The following is a 21,682-nucleotide window of genomic DNA, read 5'->3' as shown; positions in this document are numbered from 1 at the left end:
TCACACTGCTTGAAAAATGTATGGAGAAATCAGCCGCACTGGAATACTAAGATAACTCCTGTCCAGTCTGAAGAATCTGCCTTGCAGCTCTGTTATATTCTAGCAACTTATTGCTATTAGAATAAAAAATAACAACTATCAAACACAAACATGCACTCTGTTTCAGTGTTGCCTGCATTATATGTGAAAGAGAGCTCATAACTCTGCAATCATCAGTGAGGGAGACAGCAAAGACTTTTTTTCCTGTGGCAGGCAATGGTTAAGGTCAGGTTACTCATGAAAGCAAAAATAAATTACCAGCACTGCCCAGGACTCCACTTTTGCCAGAAAGGTGTATTTCCTATTAGCATTCCTGTGTTGGTATGAATAAAATAGGTATTGAGCCAATGGAACTGTACCAGGGTACATGCAAGCTATAACCATGGCTACTGTGTTAGTTTGAAGCTGCAAGCTACAATCCAGAGTCCTCTGCATGCAGCAGATGGAGCCCCACAATCATATGGGGAAACAGCCACTCTGCCACAGCTGGAAAAGAGAAAGCTCCGCTGGCATGCATGAAGCTGCTATACTGTCTGGACTGGTCATGTGCTAGACGGTGGGTGGGCAGACTTCATGCTTCTCAGATCTATTTTGGTTTTGCTTTCTTACAAGAACAAGATCTGCCAACCAGAGCCTTGTGCAAAAGACATGCAGTTCAAATTAAAGAAGAGGGTTTCTTTAAAGGAACACGTTTTCAGTCCAAGGATTTAACTGAGCTCACAGTCCTTTCAAATGAAAATCGACTCCTGGTTCACTTCCTTCATTTCAGCAACTTAATTTGGGTGCGAAAGGTCCTATTACTGCTGCTATTGTTAAACAACTGGAATCCCAGAACTGTTGCCCATCTACCAAAAATCACCCAGAGATCTACCAGTAGACCCTGATAGATCTACTTTCATGAGATAGAAGTACACACTGGCACACATGATGAGATACAAGACAATGAGAAAGTGCACATTTGTTTTTAAAAGTAGCATGAGGAGAACAATAATATACCAAGTAGTTCACAGGGGCTGTCTAGCTGCCATCCTTACAACAACCCCGTAGTAATATTAGTGTTCCTGACACTTACTGTAGTAATATCAGTGATGATAATAATAACAATAATAACAATAATAATAATCTATCTATCTATCTATCTATCATCTATCTATCATCTATTCCCCACCCATCTGGCGGGGTTGCCCCAGCCATTCTGGGTGGCTTCCAATACATAATAAAACATCAAACATTAATAGTAACAAAACAATATTTTTTAAAAAATCACAATAACTTTAAAATAAACAACTTATATAATATATTATATAATAGTATATGATAGTATGTTATAATAGTAATATTAGTGTAATGAGTTTGTAGGTGCAAGTCACCCTAAAGTTCTAGGTCCATCATGTGTTAGAATTTAATCAATGCTTGGAGTGTGAAAACTGAGTTGACAGACTGATATCTTATTAAGCCAGACTCTGTGCATTAAACTGTGTACTAGACACTTCTAAATCCTCTGGGAATAACATGTGTGAATAGCTAACCAAGCTAGGCAAAATTTCCTATGTCCAGGATATAGCCTGGGGTGATGAGCCATTAGGAAAGCCAATGGATCAAAGGAACTCTGTGTGATACAGCAAATGAATAGGACCCCTCCCTCCTCCACCACTGTCTCTGCTGTGTCTCATTTCCAACAGGAAACACAGCTGGAACCCCTGGAATCTTGCACCGTTGAGAGATTGAGATGGCGTACAACAACAGGTAAGCATCCCTGCCCCACCCACTACTGGAAAGAATCCCCTCTGTTTGAGGCCCTAAAGCAGCTGTCAATCAGAGCAGACCAATCTGGAGGAGATGGACTTTTATTCATAATGCCAAATAATTGTCCCTTGACCTCCCACACATGCTATTGACGTGGTATGCTAAACTACATCAAATGAAGTACCTCCCAAACCAGTCACCGCTGCCTGCTCTCACACAATTGCATTCTTGAACGGTTATATAAAAACAAACGACAGACCCCCCCAAAATGCAGGCAATGAGAGAAATATCACCATCAAGTTCTAACCAAAACAATCCAGGAATGCTAACCAAATATTGCTATCCCAACCATGCAGGGCAATTTTATTTTACATAACTTGCTCTCTGGTTGCAAACTGCCCTAGCTTTCCAGCTCTCGTACCCTCGGGAGATTTCCAGGTTTCCAGTGTCACAAAATTTGCTCCTTTGCAATCTGTAGAGACGTCAGGAGCCAAAGTTTACTGGGTTCTCAGAGAGCATAGACCAGGCATCCCCAAACTTGGCCCTACAGATGTTTTGGGACTACAACTCCCATCATCCCTAGCTAACAGGACCAGTGGTCAGGGATGATGGGAACTGTAGTCCCAAAACATCCAGAGGGCCAAGTTTGGGGATGCCTGGTGTTGACAAATGGGACAAAGAATTCACAAACGAAAACTCACACTTGGTTCTCTGATAAACAGCCTGATAAACAAAACAAAACAAAACCCCTTCTGCCCCCCAAAAGAAGCAATGACTTTACATAGGCAAAGCAGCGAGGCATTAAACAGTTTGTCAGCGGATGACTGACAGCCATTAATTACGCAGTCATCTAAACATCACACACTTGGGAAACATCCAGCAAGAAGAAAAAGAAAAGCTTCTTGTACATGGAATCGCAGCACCTGCTTCCTGCAACTTACCTCTTTCGTCTTTGCAGCACTGAAGACAGGAGTCAACAGGCTTCGGACATCTTTCCACCTCTTGTCACGCAGCATGAGAAGGCTGTCTGCAACAGGCTTAGAAGCCAAGACTGGAGTCTAATTGAAGGAAGAGACAGACAAGTCCATTTAAAAACAAAAATCCATCTCTTTTTAACAGAAATTGAACTATTTATCACCGGAAAAGACAAAAGCCGTTAAATAGTGAAAAACTAAGATAACATTCAGATTCCAGCACTCTTAGAGAGTGTCTACATAGCATTCTCTGCAAAACTCAGTATGGTGCATGTTGCTGGAAAAGGCACCGCAGAAAGACAGGCGTATCTTTCCCAGGGACACTCCAGTACACCTGAAAGCCAGCCAAGAAGCTTCCATCCCTCGTTGGAAGGGACCACGAGGGCCATCTGGTCCAAGCCTCTAAAATGCAGGAATCTTTTGCCCAATGTGGAGCTCGAACCCACAACCTTGAGATTAACCTTGAGATTTACCAACTGAGCTACATGCAGCTGGTCAAGAGATTAGCTCAGATTGGACTCATTGTATCTGCAGGGATCTGGTGCACGTTGGGTGAACATCCAAGAATACTCCAAGTGCCTGTGGAACAAAAGTGCACTCTACAACCAGCTGGTGTAAGACTTCCGAAATCACACTCGTCAACTCCTAACGTGGCCACACAATATTTCTTCTCCCATTCAAAAGTTGCACTGCTGCTCACCTGCTGACAGAGCAGCAGCCCAGGGGGGAAGGGCAGTGTGTGGCAGCACAACTGGGCCAGCTAGGAGAGCATGTGTGGCTGGAGAAGGGTGCAGCTTGGAGAAGGGCCCAGATAGAGAGGGGCCCAAAGGGCCACATCTAACCCACAGCCCGAGAATCCCCACCCCTGAACTAAGAGGTCCACCCAGAATCCTTTGCAATGCTACAGAGAGAATGCTAGGGTACCGATCTCAAGTCATGCCCACATGTAATCCAGTAGCTGCACCTGAGCATCCTTTGCAAAATAGGCATACAGTACTTACATGGGAGGCAGGGATGCGGGTGGCGCTGTGGGTTAAACCACAGAGCCTAGGACTTGCTGATCAGAAGGTTGACAGTTTGAATCCCTGCGAGAGGGTGAGCTCCCGTTGCTTGGTCCCTGCTCCTGCCAACCTAGCAGTTCGAAAGCATATCAAAGTAAAGGTAAAGGGAGCCCTGACCAGTAGGTCCAGTTGTGGCCTACTCTGGGGTTGCAACGCTCATCTCGCTTTACTCGCCGAGGGAGCCAGCATACAGTTTCCGGGTCATGTGGCCAGCATGTCTAAGCCGCTTCTGGCGAACCAGAGCAGCGCACGGAAACGCCGTTTACCTTCCCTATTTATTTACTTGCACTTTGACATGCTTTCGAACTGCTAGGTTGGCAGGATCAGGGACTGAGCAACGGGAGCTCACCCCGTCACGGGGATTCGAACTGCCGACCTTCTGATCGGCAAGTCCTAGGCTCTGTGGTTTAACCCACAGCACCACCCGCGTCCCTCATGTCAAAGTGCAAGTAGATAAATAGATACCGCTCTGGCAGGAAGGTAAACTGGCTGCAGGCTGGAGGAGGTGTGAGAAAGTGGCAGCGGCAGCCCTGCACATCAGCTGTTAATAGGGGAGACTGAGCAGCCTAAAAAAAAGCCCCACTGTGCCTCAGGTCTCTTCGGGGTTTCCTCTTCCCTCACCGACATTCTCTTCGGGCTCTGGAGAGGGTCTCCAGCTCTCTCCCACCATTTCCTGGTATTATTCTATTTGTTTATAAATTTCCCAGCACCATGTCCAGTCATGTGCAAGTAGAACACACATAAGTGTGTGTGGGGGGGGGAGATGCCTGGACTGCAATGGATCCTGGGATGTGCCTTTTATAAGTGGTTTCAGTGCCACCCCTCAAATAACTTGACACCTTAGCCAGGCTAGCCCTGACCCAGGCTTCTTTGAAGGACAGAGCCCACAGACCTGATACCACACTGAACACTGCATTTGTCAAGCTTTCCTTATCTCACCACAAACACTTTTGCTGTTCATTGCATAATGTGTGTTATTGCTTCACACAGGCCAGGACAAAACTGAGCTCAGTGCAGGGATAAGTGCCTCAGTGCAGGATGAATTGAAGAGCCTTCTCTTCCACAGAGGAGAGAGAGAAATATAAAATGCTTTAAGTGAGCATTTCTGAACACATGAAAGCGACTACAAATTATCAGAATCAGTGCTCTGCCACTTCTTTCTCTCCCCACTTCTTTCAAGTCACCTGCAGTCAGGTGATTATTCTGATTTATCGGCTGAATATTCTATAACTGCTCATTCCCATCAAATCCCTCATCAAAGCCCATCTTTTCTGTGAAGGCTTTAGGAAAAAGTCCTACGTCTCCATATCCTACTGTAAGTAACTCAAAGGATGTTTAATGAAAATAAACACACATTTTTCTCCTGTTCATCTCTGTCTCCATCTCTTTGCCCTTCAACTGTTGCCTCCCCTTTGTCAAATGTTAGATTTTGAGTTCCTTGAAAGAAAGACTAAAGGTGCTATAGCAGTAACAACAACAAATTAATAAGTGAAACATGTAGCAAAATGCTCCTTCCTAACAGGAGCGATCCTGTTCAGGGTTCCAGCCAGCCACACCCTTTTCTAGGGTACCCTCTTTTGCATTCCCCTAATTTTTCATTTTTCTTTTCCAGCCAGCATTCAATGTCCCATCATTACCAAGGGAGTGATAAGTTATTATTTATATATATATATATATATAATTTTTATTAGTTTTTTTAACATATCATTTTCAACAGTAATTAAACATACTTATACATCTTATTCAAATTTTTGACTTCCATCAATCCTGTCTGAAAATAAGTGATAAGTGATAAGTTATAAGTGATAAGTTATTTTCATGTCCCATCGAGATGAGCCCTGATGTCTATATAATACAGTGGTACCTCCGGTTAAGTACTTAATTCGTTCTGGGGGTCTGTTCTTAACCCGAAACTGTTCTTAACCTGAAGCACCACTTTAGCTAATGGGGCCTCCTGCTGCTGCGCCACCGGAGCATGATTTCTGTTCTCATCCTGAAGCAAAGTTCTTAACCCAAGGTACTATTTCTGGGTTAGCAGAGTCTGTAACCTGAAGCATCTGTAACCTGAAGCGTATGTAACCCAAGGTACCACTGTATAGCAATGCTATAAGAGGCAACAGTCCAGCAGTAAATGGCATACATCAGGTTTATAAGAGATGGTTGAAAAGAAGAATTCGGAGCACTTGCTACTACAATGAACCAGATGGCTGGACAGAATGCAAAAGTTCATTTTCTGTATTTGTTCCCCACACTTGTTTTTCAAAACCAAAGACGCAAACCACGTTTTACAAAATACAATAGCATACTTCATCAATTGATGATTAGTGTAGAGCAGTTGGGTATTGTTGGACATGAACCAGAGAAACCTAAAACCCCTGCTCTGGGGGGAAAAGAAGCCGCCTCAGGGCACATGAGATCACCATGTTCTTGAAGCCAAGCAGGTCAGATCAGTTCTTCACATTTCTATAGCAATTTGAGGCTTGTTTTAAATCCTCATGAAAGCTCTTCATCATTTCAGAATTTATGCCAATAAGCACAGTTTTGTATGCAGTTTTGACTAATGCACATATTTTTGCAAGCAATTTCTTCTTTTGTATGCTATCTTCACTACAATGTACTTATTTTATGCATATTTTAACCTAATAATAATAATATTTTTGTAAACATTGGTTGGTTGGAGAACTGCATTGCAAAATTTGGCCAATTTCAAAGGATGGCTGTCGTTGAAAACTGCAAATCTGATAGATACAATTTGTGATCTGAATCAGATTTCTCCACCATCCCTGGAGGCTGACACCACTACTTAACAACTGTAAGGCAGGGTAAGGCCAGACCCAAAGGGCTGACATCGTGGTCTGCCTGCTCAGTGATCCCTGAAGCTCACATAAACCCATTATGTCATCGGTTTGTGCCAGTCTTAGTTGAACACACTGCAGGTGCACCATGAGGGTAGCTGCATTAGGTAGTCCAGTTCAACCTCCATCCACACCTGCCATCAAACAGCAAACCTTGATATGCAATCAATCCCATCCCATCCTCTTCAGTTGCCACTCATTGATTATGGATGAAGAGTGTAGTCCTCCCACCCTATATGTGTGCCTGCCAAGTGCCCTAGAAAAAAATGTGGCATCCCTTTCTTTGCACAAAATTGTGCTGGCCATTCTGGCTGATGTGCTCTTACACTATGCATCTTCCAGGGCCATGATCTTAGGTGCTGCATGAGATCTCCCCGCCCCACACAAAATGCATGGGGGGAGGCGAGAGCAAGGCATGGGTCACATGACTCACCTGGGCGTGCATCCCAGAAGAGGCACATCCTGGTTTGGGGTCTGAAAACATTGGAAAGTATGTATATACTATCACTGGAGCAAAGTGGGGCTGGAGCTCAACAGCTAGGATACAATGGTGTTTGTGATAAAGAGATGGAATGGAGGTGTGCTTGGCTCAGTTAATGTTTTAGCTGAAATAGTTTACATATACATTTAGGACGGATGTCCAAAGTAATACACATACACACAAAGAATCATCACAAAACTGTGGAAACACAGGGGAAGCAGATGGGAAAAAAAACTTCAGGTGCTTGAACAAAGATTTATGTCAGGCCCTAGGCAATTTGGAATAATCAATTGGAGTTGCTATCGTGGTTTATTTACTTGATAGAAATTGCTATACAAAATCTGCCCCCAAAGAAGAATTATTTCAAAACACATCAGGCCTGAAATAAATCTTTCTTCAAACAGCTGAAGTTCTTTCCTCTTTCCTTCCCAAAGTAATACCCACCAACATAATAGAAGTATTTATACAGTGTATTGTTCACTAGCCTATTAATAAAGATACCTGATTTACAAAAAAAAGTTTACTAAATTCCAACAAAGATAGAACTTTGTATTAGCTGAGGCAAAAAAAAAAAGGTAATTGCCTCACTAATTTCTGCTGAATTCCATCAGCAGCTAAATCTTCACAAACACACCCCACCAAAGTTTCTTGGAGAGGAATTAAAAGAGGGGAAGGGTGTGTTGCTTAAGACTCTGAATATTAAATTACAGTGGTGCCTCGCAAGACTAAATTAATCCATTCCGTGAGGCTCTTCGTATAGCGGGTTTTTCGTCTTGCAAAGCAAGCCCATTGACAGCTTAGCGGATTAGCGCTATTAGCGGCTTTTAGCGGATCAGCTGATAAGCGGCTTATCAGCGGATCAGCTGATAAGCGGCTTAGGGCTTAGGAAAAGGGGGGGGAGGGAAAAAACCCCGCAGGAACTCGCAAGACATTTTCGTCTTGCGAAGCAAGCCCATAGGGAAATTCGTTTTGCGAAGCGCCTCCAAAACGGAAAACCCTTTCGTCTAGCGGGTTTTCCGTCTTGCGAGGCGTTCGTCTTGCGGGGCACCACTGTATAGAGATGATATAGCTCTAAACTAGTACACCAAACACATAACTATCAACCCATCCCCTACAGTTAGCTATTCAATGCAGACATAAACTGAAAAGTAGGAAATGACACTGGAGTACTGGTTGGTTGCCATCCATCTGTCTTGGGAGACACTGGAAGAGTGCACCTTTGGGGTGAAGTCACACCATTGGAGAATTACAGCACCTGATGTGGCTGTAGAAACCAATACTGGAGAGACATACTTTGTTGCAGCTGGGGTAGATGAAGGTGTCTGGTTGTGCTGATGCAGATGTACCATGCCTGAAGCCAGCCCCCTGTTGAGCACGTCCTTAGGGATCCTACCAACTTTCATTCTGTGGACATGACTAAGCCAGCGTAGACGTCACTGAGACAGGTGTGCAAACATGCTTGGAATGTGGGCTTGGGAGAGCACATCTTTGTTTGAGACTCTGCCCTTTCATGTGATGCCCACTGAGGTGTTACTCTTGGTGTGTGTATGCTGCCTATGTCTCACTACCATTAGGCAGCGTGCTCAACACGCAAGCCTGGTAGACCTTCATCTTGGTATTGGTCATTAGCATCACATTCTCCTTTACCTTCGGAGAGATGAGCCATTGTCATAGCTGCCTTACCAATGTGCTTGTCCAGCTCAGCATCAATGGAGTTGTTGTTGGTTATGGTGGAGCCCAGGGAGACAATATCATCTATCACCTCAAGTGTGTGGTCACCATTGCTAATGCGTGGAGTGCTGGGCATGTCCTGACCCAAGATGCTGGTCTTCATTAGGCTGATGGTGAGGCTGAACTCCCTGCAGACTTGGGCTGTATGGCTGATGAGTCTCTGTAGAGCTTCCTTGGAGTGTGCTGTCAAGGCTGTATCATCTGCAAACAATGTCTCTCAGATAAGGACCCACCACACTTTTGTCTTGGTGTGGAAATGTGCTAGGTTGAACAGACTCCCGTCACTCCTTGAATGGATATACACACCATCTTCAATCGAGCTGAAGGCATATGATAGCAATAGAGAGAAGAATACAGTATGCCAAAGAGAGTTGGGGGAAGCACACAGTTCCAGAGTTACTCTGGAGTAACTGCTGTATAATTTGGTGGAAGCATCCCGGAAGCCTTTCCTTACTGAGTTTCTTCCAGATGTTTTGAACTACAACATCCATCAGTCCCAGCCAGCAAGGTGAATGGTCAGGGCCAGGGTGATAGGCACAGCAGTATAAAACATCTGGAGGGCATCAAAGTTGGAGGATGCTGCCTTAGAGTGTTATAAGTAACTCTGGATTCAGGCTTGTTAGTACAATCCCATGCTACTCAGAGGTAAGCCCCACTGAGCTCAGTGGGACTTACTCCCGGGAAAATGTTTTGCAGCCTTACTCCATAAAGTGTAACTTCGTAACAAAGAAGCAAATATGGTACATCTAGATAGAAGAGCAAAATACAGAAAGAAATGTTTTTAGTTAATCTGTTGTTGTTTTTCTTCTTCTATAGGCTTTGGGGTTTTCTACTTTATTTTCCTCAGAGCACATCATTTTGGGGTGTCAGAACTGGCATCCATTATTGCCCTCTAGCTAGTAGAATTAAAAGCAGTGTACAGTGGTGCCCCGCAAGACGAATGCCTCGCAAGACGGAAAACCCGCTAGACGAAAGGGTTTTCCGTTTTGGAGGCGCTTCGCAAAACGAATTTCCCTATGGGCTTGCTTCGCAAGACGAAAATGTCTTGCGAGTTCCTGCAGGGTTTTTTCCCTTTTTTCCCCCTTTTCCTAAGCCCTAAGCCGCTTATCAGCTGATCCGCTGATAAGCCGCTTATCAGCTGATCTGCTAAAAGCCGCTAAACCGCTAATAGCGCTAATCCGCTAAGCCGTCAATGGGCTTGCTTCGCAAGACGAAAAAACCACTATACGAAGAGCCTCACGGAACGGATTAATTTCGTCTTGTGAGGCACCACTGTATTATAATTAATATTTATATTAACATTATTTATATGCAGTGCACTGCATTAGGTATTTCACAACAAAACCTTTCTTGAAGTCCCACAGTATGTGAAGACCTATGGCTACAGAACTACAAAAATAGAATAATTAAATGGTCAAGCCCAAAACAAAATAATGTGATAATCCCTATGAAAGCAAATCATCAAACAAAGCTTAAAATTAACTGGTATTATTGTAATGGATAGCTTTAGCCAGGTCAAAAGATTATCACATTTCCCTGCTAACGATAGAAGACTTAGTTTTGACACAAATAATTTTTTTTAGAGTACTGTAAAACTTGTTTCATTGAACTTGCAGGTTGCTAATAACGGTAGCAAGTTTCATAAAATATATGAAGTAATTCTAAAAAATAACTGAAAAATTAAATGAGCTATGCCAGGCTGTGTAAAATACGGACACTAATAGAGTAGAAAAGTTGAGTAGAGAATTATACATTAATGTCAAGATTTTCAAAGAAGAGCGCCTAACCTTTTTAATCCATACTTAGGAATTCACAAAAGGTGTCCATGTTTCAGATGAATTAAATTTAATGGGAGTCGCAGCACTTAATTAGCAAAGTCTAATGATTCAAAAAAGTTTTGGTTTAAAATCAAGTTCAATGAAGACCTTTCAGCTCCCTCGGCCTCAACAGGTGTGAAAAGGATATAAGCATCTACCTGTAACCCAAGTCAATAAGGCCTGTTGTAATCTTCTGTATGGTACAAGTCAACAGTCATTACAGATCAGACAAAACCTAAATGTTCACTGCCTCAGCTTAGAGGAGTTTTGTCTGGAGTTAGGGTAAGCACACCATGACACATGACTATGGCTTTTAAGGAAAAGTTTAAAGTAAAGCACCAAAATGGCCAGGCAAACTTCTGATTGCAATATATCCCATTGTGTTGGTGTCCCCATGGAAAATGCCTAGAGGTCTGGTCATTCTTGATGACTAGGCCCATGCCATGATAGCTAACAAACATGGCGGCCCATTACTTGTGGTCTAGTCCTCCTCATGTATTCAAATAATCAAAAATAAACTTTTCATCTGATGGCATATACTCAAATATGCCACGCAGGGCACTGAAAACCTGGTCTCTGCCTTTAAGTGACGAGAGTTACAACAGGGCCTCCAACAGCTGATAAATGAAGTGAGGTGATCTTCCCAAGTAATTCCACTGGAGTTTCAATGTTTCATAAGTATATGTTGCTGCCCAGAAGGCCTACACACCACATTCGCAATGCTCACCAGCACTGTTCCTGTGCCTATAAAAAGTACACTTGGCCTCATTCAGGCAGCCTAGTTTGTCAGCCAGCACGTTCCCCTGTAATGCTGCAGTAATGATGTTAACTTAGTGCAGCTCATGATCAGCAGCTTGTCTTGCAAATATTCTCAGTCACTCAACTCGCAGGTCTTCATCTATTCTGAAATACATCAACCTGACACTCCAGCTCCCCAGCTTGGAAGTTTTATAAATAGAGACAGTGTTCCTTCTTCCATATTCCTTCCCCAATAGGAAGAAGTAATTCACAGTGCTTCGGTGAAATGAATTGTTTCTCATCATTATAATCCAGGCTGCAAATGCTGGAAAGATTTATGCCCCGTCTCCTTGTCAAAAGATGTTTGTAGCAGTGGCAATGTTACACTAGTGTGCATGGGTTGCCAGTATGGTGCCCTCAGGCACACCAGCAGAGATGCTGCCTGGCGCCTGCAAGGCCCCATCTTCTTGCCCATTCTGCTGCTGAAATGAGGTTTGGAATAAGCCTCCCACTGTTCTAGGCTTCCCCTGCCAAGGTGCAGCCCCTCTAAAACTGCAACTGGGCTTGAAAAAAGACTTCTATTGGTCTTCATAGCTGTATTCTCCAGAAAGTTCACCGAAGCCTAATTGCTGGAAGCTCCTGCCAACCTAGCAATTCTAAAGCACGTCAAAGGGCAAGTAGATAAATAGGTACCACTCCGGCGGGAAGGTAAACGGTGTTTCCGTGCGTTGTTCTGGTTCGCCAGAAGTGGCTTAGTCATGCTGGCCACATGACCCGGAAACTGTACGCCGGCTCCCTCAGCCAATAAAGCCAGATGAGTGCCACAAGCCCAGAGTCGGTCACGGCTGGACCTAATGGTCAGGGGTCCCTTTACCTTTACCTAATTGCTGGAAGAGGATTAAGAGAAGAGTGTGTGTGTGTGTGTGTGTGTGTGTGTGTGTGTCCAACTGTTTCTCCCATTTGCAGATATGCCTGCAGGCCCAAAACACATTGCCAAGCCTTGCGCCAGTCCACCAAGCAGTCTCCCCATCCTTTCTAATGGTCAACACCCCCTGATGCTAGACAATAATAATAGTGCACACTTTTGTACAACATTTACGAGGGTGGGGAGGGGGATATGTACTGTAGAAATGTCACACTGAAGAGGAAACTGCATGAGCTACCACAGAAGGAAAGTAACAATCCTGCTTCAGAGAGTAATGGCTTAGTATGTCAGGGTGATTTATTGACTAGTCAGTTGCTCAGTGTCTTTCTCTAAAATATCTGCCATCCACTTCCCCTGAAGGAGCACAAAAAAGAATCCTACCACAAGCATGTCTCTCTGCCTTTTCCTTACAGATTCCTCTCTCCCCTAAAACAGCGGTGATCATATGAAGATAGAAGGCTGTTCTAGAGCTTTTATGCAGCAACTTAACTCACATCCACACCATACCATTAGAGTAAATTCAATGCGCATCTAAAGCACTTTCCCCAAAGAATCCTGGGAACTGTAGTTTGTAAAGGGGGCTGGGCATTGTAGCTCTGTAAGGATGAACTACAGTTCCTAGGATTCTTTGAAGGAAGCCATGCACATTAAATGTGCTTTAAAAATATGGTTTGGATCTGACCTTAATCCAGTCTTATAGGTGATGAGAGAAAGGTGCTCATGTACTCAGCAGAATGTGTTTGAATCAAAGCTGGCTGGCTTGCTTATGAGATGAAGAGCCCACCTCAGGCAATAGAAGTGCACAAGGTGGTGCTCCGCTGATGCCGGCAAGAGGGAGGCATCTTCCCTGCTCCCAGGAGGAGAAGCCAAACAGCAACACTTTGTGGAACGACCCAGCTGCGGATGTGCCATCAACTTGATCTGGGTTCCTAGGCTTCAGTACCGTCTGTTCTGAATTCCTGCTCCTAACCAAACTCCTTCCCACCCACCCTAAAAGGATGCTGTGGGTCCAGTGGCGAAAAGACTTTGAACATTGATTGTGCGCTCTATATTCAGACTGTTCTTGTTTCTGGGGTATGTTTTGTCCGACAGCCTTGAGGCTGGACTGTGCCAGCCAATGTCTTATTTGCAATTCAACCCTCCTCTCCAAACAAATCTGCTTTGCTTTGTTTTGTCGCTGACTAATTTTGATCACTTCCTAGGATCTGATGTTTCACAGGCTTGCTCAGTTTCAAAAGGCAGTATAATTTTGTGCAGCTGCATCCCAAGTATTTCTGATCTAACTTGTACTTGATCTGACTTGTCATTGAAAGGGAGCTTTGCATACACTGCCAGCCACTATTATTAGCACCATTCAGTGTCTAATCCATCTGATGTTCTTAGGTCCAGTTATTAGCAGGCATCAACTGCTTGTGGTTAGGACAGAAAAGGTGATTTACCTCAGCAAGGAAGAATCTTGATGCTATTCTTTATCGAGTTCTCAGTTTTGCTTTACTTAGTTATCCAACATTGGCTGGGGTTCCATTTGTATCTCACATAATCCCTGTTTTAAAACAGCTGCACTACTTCGCAGTTCATTTCCCGACCCAATTTAAGATGCTCATGTTAGTGTTGTTTAGGGCTTTAAACAAATCATGCCCCAAATACCTGAAATAGCTCCTCATTCCCTTCTTGGGTAGTGGCCCACAAGGCTGCATTCTTTGCAGCAGGCTCCAAGTTGTGGTAAAAAAAGGTACCGTAAATGTAAAGGACCCCTGGACCATGACTATGGGAAGCGGTGCTCATTTCGCTTCAGGCCGAGGTTTGTCCACAGACATTTTTCCAGGTCACGGGGCTGGCATGACTAAACCACTTCTGGTGCAATGGGACAACATGATGGAAGCCAGAGCGAACGGAAACGCTGTTTACCTTCCCACCGCAGCAGTACCTATTCATCTGCTTGCACTGGCATGCTTTCAAATTGCTAGGTTGGCAGGAGTTGGGACAGAGCAATGGGCGCTCACCCCACTGTGGGGATTTGAACCGCCAACCTTCTGATCGGCAAGCCCTAGGCTCTGTGGTTTAGACCACAGCACCACCCGCGTCCCTGAAAGTTGTGGCACTCCCTCCTCACAGAGCTGTATCTGGCATATTCGTTGTACACTGGTACCTCGGGTTACATACGCTTCAGGTTACATACGCTTCAGGTTACAGACTCTGCTAACCCAGAAATAGTACCTTGGGTTAAGAACTTTGCACAGAAATCATGCTCCAGCGGTACAGCGGCAGCAGGAGGCCCCATTAGCTAAAGTGGTGCTTTAGGTTAAGAACAGTTTCAGGTTAAGAACGGACCTCCGGAACGAATTAAGTACTTAACCTGAGGTACCACTGTATAGCTTTCAGCAAATGCTGAAGACACACCTCTGTACCCTGGCTTGTGACACTTGAGAGATATATTTTTGGGACCCATCCTATTTCTGTGATTGTTAAGTTGCTTTAAACTGTTCTTAATGTTGTGTTTTAATTTTTGTAACCCGCCCTGGGACCTTGGGGTGAAAGGCAGGTTTTGTGGAATGCTCCTCCAACAGAGATTCAGTAGGCATCTTCAGTATTAATTTTTAACCTTTTCTATGCTGCCAGGCTCACAGAGACAATTCAAGGGGGGGGGGCCCTGTTACAGTAACCTGTGATCTGTGATCTCCCATTTTATGTGGCTTTCGTTTTATATATTATTTGTTGTACACTGGCTTGATTGTTGTTGTTTTTAAATGAAACTACGGTATATAAATGTTTTTGTAAAAAACAAAACAAAACAGGGCACCCTTAGGTTTAAGCTCCAAGAATCCTTAGCATTCCTGCAGTCCCCCCCCCCCCAACCTGCCAGCTCAATGAGCAAACTGTTTTCAACAGAGCAGGTTTTGTAAGTTGTGGACCTTTGCAGAGGCTACCCTGATGTTGTTCTTAAGCAGCCCGCTCCATAGCTCTTAGCTACCATAACAATCAATAAACTTATCGGGTGGCCTCTTCGGTTAATGCACCCCAGATGAGACTTTAAAGATCTCAACCCACCTGCAGAGCAAACACTTTTGAGAAAGCGAGGCAAACAGCCAACACACAATAGAAGCTAAATGTCAGATAAAGGTTTCCGCTTTGAATCGGGGAACCCTTCCAACGCTCCCCCACTGACTAGGCTATTTTCTCATGCAGAAAAATACCAACAGATTTCTAACCGCATCCAGCCAACTTTTTGTATTTGGGCAATCTCTATTTGCCTTGAAAGAGAAGGATTAATGAGTCTATCTACTGTAAACAGCCAAGTAAGGCTAGAAAGTGAAATCAGTAGCATTGATTTTAAATGGCACCAGTAGCATATATCGTAAAAGAATACAATGATATTATTGATTCTAAAACAAACCTTATTTTTTAAAAGGGGCGAATGTTAGTGGATTCATATATACCAGAGTGGTAGAGTGGCTAAATTTGTCAGACTAGGAAAACAGAGGCCCAAGCTAAGAACCACACTTAGGCATGTAAACATTGGGTCACTCACTAGCTGCACCCAGGCTGGCTGAAAGGATAAAATGGGGTTGGGCAGGATATGCAGGCATGCAGCCCTAAGCACCTTGGAGGAAGGGTGAGAGGAAAATGCAGTAAAATAAATGGATGAATGTACTTTTAAATAAATATTGTTTATCGTTTTCCATGAAACATGTTGAAACGATTAACAATGTTAACATCAGAGATATATATAATATAGGGGAGGGAGGGGGAGTGTTTTGGCCCTGTAATACTGAAGGAGAATCTCCACCCCTATCCTATCGTTCAGCTGAGACACTGAGATCTAGCTCTGAGGGTCTTCTGGCAGTTCCCTCATTGCATGAAGTGAAGTTACAGGAAGCCAGGCAGAGGGCCTTCTCGGAAGTCGGGCCCACCCAGTGGAACGCCCTCCCATCAGATCTATCTGACTTTTAGAAGACAGATAGGCAGCCCTCTATAGGGGAGTTTTTAATATTTGATGTTTTACTGTGGTTTTATAATTTGTTGGAAGCCAGCCAGAGTAGCTGGGGCAACCCATGTCTGATGGGCGGTGTATAAATATACAGTATTGTTGTTTTTGGTCCAATGTACATGAAGAGTAGCTGGGATAAAGGTCTCCTGGTTACCCTAAGTTTCTTTTGTTTCAGCAGCCTTATTTAAGGAAATAAGAGGGCACATTTGCTGACTTCTATTTTTTACTATGGATCGTTATGATGACTCTACCCATGAAAAAGATGTATCCTGGAAAAAGAGGAGAGGACATATGACAACCCTAATAAAATGTGAATTTTGTTGGGATTTAGAAACCTTTGCTAATCTATTGCACATCACCCAGGAATCTATCAGTCTACTTTGTGTCCACCTCTGAAATAAACTAGCTGTATATTACCTTGACTTAAATGGATCATATTTCCATTAACCACAGTCTAAGGGAGACAAATTATTGCTGTACCTTCCAAGGCTAGCAAAACGCTTTTGGTTCTCATTTGAAATTGGACGTGTATGAATTTTTCAGCACAATGAATCAGTGAATCCTTGCTTTGTCCACCTAATAATAGTTGTAGGTTCTCTGGGTATGGACCACGTCCCAACGCCTGGACAGAACCTAGAACACTGACGGCACTAGATAAATACGAAATCCTAATTTACTAACAGAAGTAAATACAACCATATAAGCAACGCGTAGAAACTCCAAAATCCAAACCGGAAAGTTCTTGTTCAAGTTCACTAGATGTCTCTCTTGAGACCATAAGGCAATGTAAACATCACTCCCATACCTCTGATTACCCAGATGTTTTGGGTGTCCTCCAGGCCATTCAGGCAAATGAAGTTGAACTGTACATGCTTCGCTTTAAACAAATCTCCATGCCCTACTGAAACTAATGGAACTTAAGCACATAATTAAAGTGCTTTTCTAACGAGGGTTTCCCCTCAGAAGTCTGCTTATAAGCCTTTGTTTGAATAACTTGCTGACATTCTCATAGTAAAGAGTGTGGTGCAGCCAAAAATAATTTAACATCAAGGCATTTCTTTCTCTTCTTGAGAGCGGGAAGGCCAGCTGGCTCCCAGGATATGCCTGCTCCATGATGATACTGCTTCTTCTGCCATAACTTTCATATAATGCAATCCCAAACTACAGCCAAATATTACAGCCAAGCATTTTTAATCACTCAAAAAATAACATTCACATTGTACAGGAAATATACTGGGTGTTATTGTGAACACATGACGGGTTAGGAGAGTTGACAGAGATAGCATGCCATCCCTAATTATGCCTTCAGATCAGTAGCATCTTTACTAAAATTAGGACTTTGAGGGCAAATGGTAGGACTTGCTGGATTGTGCCGCCCCCCCCCCCCCCGCCACTGGAGTCCACTATCCTGCGAAGGACACACAGACCATTCTGATCCACGTTGAAAATAGTGCAGATGGGTATCTGAGTTGAGCTCTATCTTAAACAGGCATTTTATTACTGAGTGTAAACGTTCTTGTTTTAACAGATGTACTGCTTTGATTATTGCTTGTATTGTGTATTGCTTAGGGTGGCCATGTGTCCTACTTTGCAGAGTACAGTCCTCTGTTTGAAGGCTTGACTGGTCCAAGTCCAATTCAAAGAACTCTAAAAGGGGAGGTCAGATGAAGGCTCTGAAGCTGCCCATTAACAGGGAGTACATGAACAGTAGATGGATGGAGCAGGCACACAGGTCACCTGCTTACAGTCTTCCCCATTAGGGAGAGATGCATATTATCAAAGCAATTATTTCTAACTTTGCATCTATGGAATTTGACATGAGGAAGACAAGAGAGGAAGGAGAAGGAAATGGAAACAATGGAAGAATATTCCTTGATTTCAGCCACACTTGTTTAGGCTCAATTACAGTGGGGTAGGGTGAGTTAAGGCTGGAATCCTATGCCTACTTACTTAGGAGTGAATCCCACTGAGCAGAGGGCTTTTTGCTACTATTGCATTGGCTACACTCCTATGCTTACTCAGAACTCAGTCCCATTGCATTCAAAAAATGGGAGTCGAAGAGGATTTTGCTGTAAGAGAGGTCATATTTGTTTGCAATACGCATATGAGTTGCATCAGCAGTGTGGCTTCTGTGGAGTTATTAAGCCATTTTTGTATACCCGGTGGTACTCACTATCTAAGTGGTTAAAGAACGGTTCAAGGGCTGGATTCCTACCCATGCTTTCAGTACATACTTATGGCACAAGTAGACACAGGAAGCTGCCTTAGATTGAATCAGAAGCATTACCGCCTCCGCCTCCGGCCGTGTAGGCAGAGCATAGCCACGATGGCTAGCAGCCATGCTTGCAACAGTGCTTGTGAACTGCAATAATTCCAGGCTAATCAATGTAGTACTTACTGCTGCCTGCATCTGAGATCTAAGAACTACCCAGCTTGCTCAAGGAAACAATGTGCACAAGGAACAAAAGCAGCCCCTATAGCAAACGGGGAGCTGCGCTTTTCACTCATGCGTTGTCTCCTCCAGCACCTCAAGGTGACTACAAACCAGTGCTGGATTTATGTATAAGCTAAACAAGCTATAGCTTAGGGCCCCACTTTCTTGGGGGGCCCCCAAAAAAAATTAAAGGGAAAAAACCTGGATGCACATTTCCAAAATATAAGATAAAAAAGAAATAAAACAAAACCTACATACAGCAAAAGTGTTTTGTGTTGTATGGACTCCTATGATGTAAGTAATGGGCCCCACCTGCTAGCCTGCTCCCTAAAATATCACTGGTTTGCTCATTTCTATATATAGCGTGCCTACATTCTGCATGAACTGGTTGCATGCAATTTATTAGGTCCACAAATTACCATATAGCATATATTCAACACACAAAAAACAGTGACAATTTGTTGTTGACAAAGGACGGTTGGACATATAAAGGGCCCCATTACCTTCAGTAGCTTAGGGCCTCATCAAACCTAAATCTGGCCCTTCTACAAACCATTTACGAATGTCACAGACATCCCCTTGGCTCCCCCTTAAAGATGGTGAAATGTTAAGAGTGTTTCCAGCAAAACAGCTTAGGTAATGCTATTGTTACATGGCTTCACCCGAGCATCTCACCTGTAAGAGGGTTTGTGCAAAAGCAAGAGGATTCCTAAGGCAACCTGGGCAACAATTTTGTTTCGCTCTGAACTGCGGAGGTTTACTCCTCTGAATCATATTTCAAATATTAGATTACCCTGCTTTTCAATATAGATTACCTGCTTTTGACTACTGTTTCAAAAACCCTGCCATCTGGTGTGTGTCGGTTTTCTCACATACAGCTCCAAGTCACTGGTTGTTCAAGGAAGGGATACTTTATGCTGTTGCAACAGCAGCTCCCTGGGAATGTATGAGTCTGGCTGTGGGAGCCAGATCTGAATGCAGATGACTCACAGGGGAAGCTGGCCCCCACTCTCAGCCCAGTGACCAGGGTCAAGCTCAAGAAAAGAAAAAGTGCAAGCAAAGAAGCAGCAGAGGCATATCCTATTGCTCTGTTGGACAGGGCATGGTGCTGATAATGCCAAGGTTGCAGAGGGTTGAGCTAGACGATCCTCAGGGTCCCTTCCAAATCTACAATCCTATGATTCTATAGAAATGGGACCTTTCCTGTGGTGGTGCCATGGCTCTGGAATATTTCTCAATCAAGATCCACCAGGCCATCTCTTTTGCATTAGCAACTGAAAATATTTTTATTTTTATTTTTACAGGGTTTTAATGTGTCATTTTAGAGATTACTGTTGCTTGATGCTGCTGTTTTATATACTATTTTTAGTTAATAGCTTAGTTTGGTTTCAATTTATTGTTACTGTTTTTTTATTTATGCTGGGTTTATGTAGATGGTCGGACTTCACCCCCCAAATATCTCTGTAGTCATAACCCCAAATAATAGATAACAGAGGGCCAGGAAGAATCGAAGCCTGCATTTTTGAAACACGGTTTTTTAGGTACCACCTTAAGACGTTATCGTTCAACCAGGTCATTTCAGGATAGCATTGTTGCATGTTGTTCCTGTTGGTTTTTCAGATGGATTTAATGTAATTTTGTTGTTTTAGCCTTGTTCTTTTGTTTTCATTTCTGCTTTGTACACACCTGGGTATACGGTATTTTTAACAGTGGACAATTTGTAGATTATTTAAATAAATAAATAAATAAACAAACTGTGATTGGGATCACCTGCTAGTTCATATGAACTTCTGAACGCAACCATGTACAGGTTGGCTGAATCGCTGTTCAAGCAAGCAAACTCTGGACTGAAAATGAGTAGATAAAAAGTTATTTTTTTTTTGCAAGCTATTTCTCAAGTTATTAACAAAGCTTTATATCTGTAACCCAGGACTAAAGCATTTGTGAACATATCTCTTGAGTTCATGAATTTAATTCTTCTCCTCCACTTTTGGACAGATTCCAATCTGAGGTTCTGGATGGAGCTCTGTCTACAGTGTGGCTATTTGCTTACACAAGTAATCCTTTCTGAAACTTCATTCCAGTGGTCAGATTAACGTAGATTAAATAGTATTTACCCTTGCCTGAGGGCATCAACTCACCGATCTGTGTTCCTTCTGATTGGTTTAGATGGCAGAACATTGGGCTCGATTTACAATTTGAATTGCATTCTACCTAACCACCAGATAGGTCTTTTGCCTATTCTTAACACATTTAAATTTATGCTCAATATATACAGCCAGATTCTTTAAACAAAAGTCTTGTGGCACTTAGAATACCCAAAAGATTTATTGTGCCAAATGCTTTTGTGGACTAGATGCATCTGAAGAAGTGAGCTCCTGGTACACAAAAGTAGCTGTCACAATAAATCAGTATCAGCACAATCCTATAGTCTCTGGGAGGGCGTCCCAGGGGTGATAGGATTCTGAAATCCCCTCCTTTGCAGACGGACAGGGTGATCTGTGGACAAGAAAGGCCCATGGAGGCTTACTGGTTGCAGCTACAGAAAGCTCAGTAGCTGTCGAATTTCTGACACTGGTGGTCCTATGGTGGTAGGAGGGTAAAAGGGGCAGATTCTGTGTGGATCCAGTAAGATTTTGGATCTGCTGGATCCATTTCCCTGACACAGCCCTGCACGGGGCAGGAAAAATATGATCCCTCAAAGGGGGTGGGGGTGGATTTCTAATGCCACAGGAAACAAGGAAATGCGTATTTAATTTTTATTTTAATGATTTTCATAATATAGTAAAATAATATCTAGAACAGATAGAATCAAAAAGACAAGAAAAAGAGGAGGGGGAGAAAGGGAACAGGAAAGGAAAGGAAAGGAAAGGAAAGGAAAGGAAAGGGAGTG

General features: G+C 43.3%; 1 protein-coding gene across 4 annotated transcripts in view; it reads right to left on the bottom strand.

Annotated features, from left to right (window-relative positions):
• TBXAS1 (thromboxane A synthase 1) overlaps positions 1-21,682 on the bottom strand; it is a 206,021-nt gene that overhangs the window by 85,679 nt on the left and 98,660 nt on the right. For all 4 annotated transcript variants that reach the window (XM_081878943.1, XM_081878940.1, XM_081878941.1 and 1 more), the window contains exon 6: positions 2,727-2,843. In XM_081878943.1, coding sequence (XP_081735069.1) covers positions 2,727-2,843 — 117 coding nt within the window. The remainder of the gene's footprint in view (positions 1-2,726; positions 2,844-21,682) is intronic.

Source organism: Podarcis erhardii (genome assembly GCF_964252035.2).
Source record: "Podarcis erhardii genome assembly, chromosome: 10".
Classification (NCBI taxonomy): Eukaryota; Metazoa; Chordata; class Lepidosauria; order Squamata; family Lacertidae; genus Podarcis; species Podarcis erhardii.
Note: the sequence above shows the minus strand (reverse complement) of the source record. Positions and strands in the feature narration are given on the sequence as shown.